The sequence below is a fragment of the Stegastes partitus genome, unplaced genomic scaffold (genome assembly GCF_000690725.1).
Source record: "Stegastes partitus isolate 25-593 unplaced genomic scaffold, Stegastes_partitus-1.0.2 Scaffold425, whole genome shotgun sequence".
Lineage (NCBI taxonomy): Eukaryota > Metazoa > Chordata > Actinopteri > Pomacentridae > Stegastes > Stegastes partitus.
Window position 1 is genome coordinate 243,224 of NW_007578156.1, and position 7,869 is coordinate 251,092.

The window sequence follows — 7,869 nt, forward strand, 5'->3', positions numbered from 1 at the left end:
TCGTACAATGAGGTGTAATGTCTGCATTAAAGTGTCTGATGGGAGTTTATGGTCCATCAGTGAGTCTGTTTGAGAGCAGGAGGGTGGGGGGTTGGGGTAAGAGTTTCACTTCTGGGTTGTGAGTGTTTGTGGGCGGGGGAGAGGAAGGGAGGTGGTGCAATGGAGGCTACAGCTCTGGGAAAAAAGCTGTTCCCCAGCCTGCTAGTCCATGTTTTCATGGCACAGTACCTCCTCCCCAGCAGCAGTGGGACAAACAGGAAGTGTCTTGGGTGGCTGATGTCCATGCAGATGGCCCATGCTCTTCTCTGCATGCGCTTAGTGTACACAGAGTCCAAGTCCAGGAGCTCAGCTGTGTAACTGTACAGGAAAAAGACTAATAAGGAAGGCCACCAAGATACTTATACCTCCTCTGAAGGAGTTACAAGCTTCAGTGGCTGAGACGTTACAGACTAATGCCTTTTCTTCATAAGTCAAAGCATTATGGGAGAGTGGCAAAGATAAAGCCGCTGTTTAAAAAAAGCTCATATTAAATCTCGACTAGAATCTACAAAAAGGCATGTGGGAGACTCTGAAGTCAGTTGGGAGAAGGTTCTTTGCTTTTTTGCTATCAGACTAGATGCTATGTTTGATAGACGATAAAAAATGCACACTGTCACAAGCACACTATTCCCATTGTAAAGCATGGTGGTGGCAGCATCATGATGTGGGGCAGTTTCTGTGCAGCAGGCTCTGGAAAGCTTGGAAAGGTAGAGGATAAAATGATGGCAGGGAAGTATTGTGGAATCCTGACAGACAACCTGATGCAGATAACTGGAAAGGGAAAAGATTTGTTTTTAAGCACCCCAATGACCCAAAGCATACAGCCAAAACTACACAGGTTTAAAGACAACATGGTGAAAGTTCTGGAAGGGGCTGAATCGGAGCCGAGACCTCAATGCATATGCAAACACTTATTTTGTGTTTTGTATGTCAAAGTTAATTGAGATTATATTCTCACTTTATCAAAGATTCATTTTTTGTGAATTGTAGTCAGAAGAGCCCAATTAAACCGGCCATGATCGACTGTTGAAAAGCAATAAAAAGAGAAAAACAAGTGCAAAAAGGGTGGATGCATTTTATAGCAGGGATCTCCAACTCTGGTCCTTGTGAGCTACTGTTCTGCAGGTTTTAGACGTTTCCGTACTGCAACACACCTGACTCAGATTAATGGATCTCCAACAGCTTGTTGTCAAGTTCTACACAAGTCTGTTAATGATCCATTAATTGGTGTGTTGCAGTACACAGAGACATCTAAAACCTGCAGGACAGTAGCTCACAGGGACCGGAGTTAGAGATCCCTGTTTTATAGGCCCTATGAGAGGAGCAGTTCATTTTGTTGATGTTCCTATTATTTATATACTGGTACAGACACTAGGTGCTCTTCTGCTATGCAAGACCAAGAATGTAGAAGGTTGTAAAATGGTTGTTTTGAGATAAATAAAGATCTTCTTGAGGAAAATAATCCATTCTTATGTAGAGACCTTCATATATTTTACGAAGATAATCATCTCTGAGAAATACAACCAAATACAGACAGCAGTTCACAGGAGAGGAAACAAATGGTGACAACAGGAGACTGTTGATGTGCATCATTTGTTTCTTGCAGTTTCGGGCGCTTTAAAGTTTCGGCCCCGCCCAGTTGCGCATGCGCCGCCACCAGACACGCCCCTTCTTTCTGCAGCCATGTGGCTGACGTTGGTAAATACAAACCTACGCTAAATTTTTGCAACTCCAGCTTCACCGTGAGTTTTAACCGTGACTCCTGCGCGGCCGGAGCAGCCAGAATGTCGGCGGGCGTCGTGAACCTACAGGCGCAGGTGGAGTCGGTGCTGGGAGAGCTGGTCAAGGCGGCCACGGTGGAGTTAACCAAACTGTTCGAGAGCAGGTACCGAGCCGCGGCGGTGGAAGCGGGCCGCACCGAGGACCAAATGGAAAATGAAAGCCCAGAGAAGCTGGATTGTTTATCGAGCGAGGACACAAAACGCAGCATCGGAGTGCAAGTGGACATTCATCCGCCGCTGGAGCTTTGTGGTAGGTTCTGTTGGAGCTTCCTGTTTGTGTGCAGCCAGGCTGGAGTGATAAATGCATTGGGGAGTTTACAGACAAGTTGCTTATCAGGAGTTTAGCTGCAAAGTAAAAAAGTTTTGCATCATCAGTGCACAGTTTCCTTGATGCATATCTTGCATGCATCGAGCAGTCTTTGCCATTGTTGCCCTGAACTCCTGCAGAGTGTCGCCTGTTGGAGATCTACTGCTGAGGAATGTGTTTCTGTGCTTGAACCCCCTCCCCCCTCTCTTCTCTATAGATACCTCTTTCCTCTCAGATGGGGATTGTCTCAGAGAGTGGAAGGACGTGGTGGTGGAGGGGTGTCTCCTTCCCTCAGATATCCTACTGGCTGAAGATAATGGCCACGCTGACCCCGAGTGGTCACTTCTGAAGGAGCAGGTCAGTGGGAATTTACTGCAAGTCAGCTGTGGAATGAGCAAGAAGCGGCCTGGCGAAGCTGTGTGCAGCTTTGTGCAGCACAGCATGACTTAAAATGTATTTTTTTAACTTGAATGCCTCAAATGTGATCCTAATTGCACTATGCATGTAACTTTGTGTCTTTGTAAACCAGGATGTGGAAGAGACCGTGGATCAAGTGGAGCTGATGGACTTTAAAGTAGAGCCTGACGATGATGCTCAGTCTGACGTTCTTTCGCATGGTAAGAGCTGAAACACACCGATGTCTATGTGCAACTTTCTCAAAGAAGGAAGTTCTGAGTTAATATTTACCAACACAAAACAGATTTATGTGAAGGGTTATTCCATCGTAAATCATCAGGGGCCTTCTGCTCAGCCATCTCTGATTTCCATGAAACTCTGGATATTTAAAATGTTATCAGTCAAAGCTAAGCTTGATAAATCGAATAGTTTTTGAGATATTTTAAAAGAAAAAAAAAATACAGGGCTGCCTGTTTACTTTCATGCCCTCGGTCCAGGATGGATTTATAACTATATCCGGGATATTCCAATAAGTAGGCTTCAAGATTAGCGTATGGAAGTCGCCACAACGATGGAGAAAGTTGTGTCTGTGTGATGAAAAATGGGAATGTTTCCACAAGATCAAAGGGCCTTTTTTTTTCAAGATCAAGAATTTTTCATTCAAAAGGAGCTTTATGGTTTCAGTGAAGTTTCGCCTTTGTTGGTACGAAAAACCACCCCATCAATAAAAGTTATTTCCTTTGATCAGAGGATCAACTCATCCTGATTAACGAGCTGAGCAGTTCAGTTATGAGTGACGACGTGCTCTGCAACAATTCTCTTTGATGTGTCTTAATTAACGTCAGACAATGTGCGAGTAACTCAATGATCAGATCTCAGGTGAGCAGGTAATAGACAAACAAACAAACACGTTGCCTTCCGTGGGTGACCAAGGTGTGAATATCTGCCACGCGTGACCAACGCACGGCCCGTGAGCTGCAACGATCAGCCGACCGTGACTTTAAATGGGCAAAAGTTATTCCTGGAATCAATTTCGGGGATTTTGTTATGACAAAACCCGGGATTATGACATTAATCTATGACAATAACCGGGCTGTTTTACTGCAGGTTATGTAGGAGATGATTCTGGACTTGTGACATTAAGTGGGCAGCACTGTGCGACTCACTGACCCATTTTCTGTGTGTCTTTTTTAAAAGCACATTACAATTTGAGGCTATGTTTATCTCAGGAACTATTCAAGATAAAAGTCGGACGTTGTCACCGTGTGTCTCGTCATGTCATCGATTCAGAATCTGCAAAATTGGACAAGTGGACCAAACCGTCTCTGTGTATTTATCAGTTGAAATATGATTGTAGAAATGGACGCTGCCATGAAAAGTCCCAACTTTGAGCTCACAGTAACAAAACAGTTGATGATGCAGAAGTTAACGAGTGAAACGTTCTAAACCATATGCAGCTGCGTAATATAATAATACAAAACAAAATGTACAGAATACTCTGAGGCATTATCATCCAAGCACAGCCTCAACTTTTAATGTATAAAAAGACGTAGTGAAAGAGGGTTGACAGACAATTTAGGGGGAGAGAAGTTATATCGGAAAGTGTTTTATAATTTATTTATCATTTTATAACAATCTGTTTTTCAAATCAGAGCTGGTTGAGCAGAAATCTATCTGAAAACTTGATGGTTTGAGATTGAATCATCTGTTTTCCCCACAACAAAATACTGAGGAAGCAATTTGTCCAGTCAATCCTGAAACATCTGCGTGTTTTAGGATTGACTGTTACATTTATATTTATTGTACTCTGATTATTATTGTTGTGGAATCTCTGGAAGAGCCTGACACAGAGAGACACCAGAGGCTCAGATGACTTAAGTTGGAATGACGTTTACTGAATTCAGAGACAGCAGTTCAGTGCCAGCATCAATTCTAAAGATCCCTATCGCACCTTTAGCCTGATCTCCTCCCTCAGTGAAAAGCCACATCCAGATTTATGGGCGAGAGGGAAGCAAAGATAAGTGGGCACCTGGGTATAATCTGGCCTTGAGAGGTGCAGAGAAAGCCTCCTGCAATGAGGTTTAAATGAGGTCAAGAATGTATAGAAGAGTTACAGAGCGCACGTCTGCTTCAAACCTAAAGAGGTCCATCAGGGTTCAATATCTTCTCTAAAAGATTATCTCCAAACCACAATTATAGGCAGCAATGGGAGCGATACAAGTGATCTGAACGATGTCTGGGTGGCTGAGTGATCCTAAGCGATTGTAGATGGATATGTATTAGATCACATAGAAATAAATACTACGAATCTGTGGCTGTCAGTTAAAGGTAAAGCGTTGTGCTAACTCCTAGGGGCAGCTTCGGGAAACAGTAACCGTGGGAAAAGCGTGTCCTCCTTCACACTGTTTACTAAAAGCTAATTCTGTGTTTTTCTTATAAATACCAAGTGTTGCACCACCTGTTAGTGCTGCGAGGTTATGCTGGAGCTGCAGCAGTGCATCTGCTCCAGGTGTCTGCGTTTCCACAGATTTCCACCACAGAGTAGACGTGAGGTGAAGCCCTGCATAAGTAAAAGCTGATGGAATGCTAACTTTACATGAGGATCACGCTACTTCATGCCTCACAGCAGACATACATCCACACGATACATAGACTTTTCACCTTACAGCTGTTTGTTACTGACATGCAAATCTTTATGTTAATCTGATGGCAGTTCAACATTGTTGTGTCTGAAGCATCCTCTTAAAATGTATGTAAATGTCAGCGTTACCAGGTTTAATCGCTTTCACCACAGCACTCGACTGAAATGAAAAGTGGTCGGCTTAATGTAAAGACTACAAAGCTGTTAGGAGCAGTTTAAATCCAACTTAACTCAGTGGACCGTAGTTGATCCCCACCTATGTTTCAGTTCGTATTTACACCACAGATTCATGCAAAGTTTAACCATCATAGTGTGAATTGCAGTTTTCTGTTACTTTAAAAAGGAACCAGAAGGGCATTTAAAGAGCACAGTACTTCAAGGCCAAGGATTGATCTCGCAATTTCGAAGGAAGTGATCCAGATCTGCTCCAAAATGCTCCATTTTGACCTGGTGGTTTTTGCTTATTCACAAACAAATCACACTGGAAACATTCTTCTGCTTCAAGGAATAATTTCCCTAAAGCTCAATGCGGAGATGCAGAACACGGTAAAAGCAGTTGACGTTGACAGTCGTGGGAGTTTTTTCCCTGCTGACTGAAATTTGATCCAATCGGTGACTCAGAAGCTACAATACGATCCAAACTGTGAGTTTTGTGATGTATTACACCCACAGATATATCCAAGGCTGCACCCATACCTGAGAATATCTTCCTATATCCAGTAGGATTACATCTAAACAAAGCCTTAAGAGAGGAGAGGTGTGGTTTCTGAATGAGAGATGGATGTGAATGTGCATTATCATTTAAAATCAATCTGACCTTTTTTCAGCTTCCTCAGAGACATGGACAGCGATATCAAGCTGTGGATCTACGCAGAGCTCACCAGAGAAACAGAAGCCTCTCATTATCCAGCCAGACACGAGTGACTCCGCCTCTGAGGAGAAGGTGAAATTTGTTTGCCCATTAATCCTTAAGTCAGAGACTACTGCCCCCAACCCTGAAAACTCAGAGAAGCCTGTTCAAGCCGAGCCTCAGCCAGCCTGCGTCAGCACCGCAAAAGGCACCGCCTACAGTCCGTCGCCACTGGATGGAGCGGTGACTCCTACACAGGTTGGAGTGTGGGAACGGATCCACAACCCAAAGGAGACAAAGAACTTTCTCCAGATGAAACTGAAGCTTGCCTCTCCGGATCAGAAGCTGCTGAGTCCGTGTGCAGTGCAGCTGGTGAATCTGCTCACAGTGCCCGAGACCAAGATGGTGAATCTGGCCGATGCTGCTACGGCTCACAGCGCTCACCAGAAATCCGGCTGGCCTCTGCCCAAAGACCTCCGCCGCCATCAAGGTCTGCACACAGGCCATCGCCTCTGCTGCTTCACCCAGTGTGAAAACGGCATTTGGCGCCTCCAAAAGGTCGTGGCCCACTCCCGCGATGGATACGCCTGCAGTATCTGTGCCAAAACGTTCAAGCGAAGGAAGATTCTCCGGCGACACGAACGCTTCCACACCGGAGAAAAACCGTACTCGTGCTCAGCGTGTTCCAAGACTTTTGCCCTGAGAAAGAGCCTCCGACGCCACGTGAGGTTCCACACAGGCGAGAGGCCGCACAACTGCCCGCAGTGCGGCAAAAGCTTCCGTCTGCGGGACAATCTGAAAGCACATTTGAGATTTCACACTGGAGAGAAGCCTTTCAGCTGCGACACGTGTGGCAAGATGTTCAGGATCATGAGGAATCTGGAGAAACACAAACTGAGCCAGTGTGAATACTTCGTTCCCTCCTTCAGGACGATCGCTGGGCTGAAGCTGGTTTAAACAGCTGTTCACGGCAGGTTGCACCGATATCTACCTCGGACTGGAAACCCACTGAATTGCTTTTACACTAAAGCTGGCATAAGGAAAGTTAAAAGCAATAACAGAGACACAAACTATGATCCGTATTGATTCCTGATATTTGAAGACATTCCAGAAGCATTCTAATGACAATAACTGGGGTTGCAGTTTTGTCGAAATGTTTTGTCATTAAATTCATACTACTGATGCTTTTGTCTTTTTTTTTTTCTTCTATATTTTGTTATTCATTGCCATATTTTTGCCTCTTGTGATTGTGGACCAAAAGCAGGACTGAGAAAGTGCAGCAGTTTTTCTCAACTGTTAGCATTAGACTTTCTGAGAAACACATGATCGCTCTGCAGGGAAATCCTTTTGCACAGTTAACCGGGGATGCGTGCTCTTTGGACTACGTCATGTCTTGTAAACAGGATTAAACACACCAGTAAAGTTTTATGCTTTTATGGCTACACATAAAACATCTGGTGGTTCAAAAGTTCAGATACTCACCTGTTATATACTAAGTACTGATTTTTTGTTTTTAAAGGCTTTATTCTTTTATATATATTTTTTACTTTACACATGTATCTTAACGAGATGAATGTTTGACTTTGTCTTCATGTTATGATTACTAGAATGTCTGTAGATGTCTTGTCAAGCTGATTTTATAGAAAATCTGGATGTAATGCTGCTGCCTGCGATGTTAAATTTACACGTGGACACACTAACTTGATCTCATGCCCCTTTTTGCAAGATTTTTTTAGAAAGTTTTTACAGTTATTACATTCATGTATACTACATTAACAGATGTGTTTTAAGCTTTTTAAACATTTGCTGCCTGATAACATTTGTCTTGTGTATTAATAAAAAACATAAATAAAAG

The 7,869-nt window shown here is 43.6% G+C and overlaps 1 protein-coding gene across 1 annotated transcript; it reads left to right on the forward strand.

Annotated features, from left to right (window-relative positions):
* The first annotated feature begins 1,706 nt into the window (after positions 1-1,706).
* Positions 1,707-7,869, forward strand: LOC103360299 (zinc finger protein Gfi-1b). Its single transcript, XM_008285998.1, has 4 exons — positions 1,707-2,070; positions 2,345-2,484; positions 2,657-2,744; positions 5,992-7,869. Exons 1-4 carry the CDS (start codon positions 1,824-1,826, stop codon positions 6,969-6,971), a joined length of 1,455 nt encoding a protein of 484 aa, XP_008284220.1. The 5' UTR covers positions 1,707-1,823; the 3' UTR covers positions 6,972-7,869.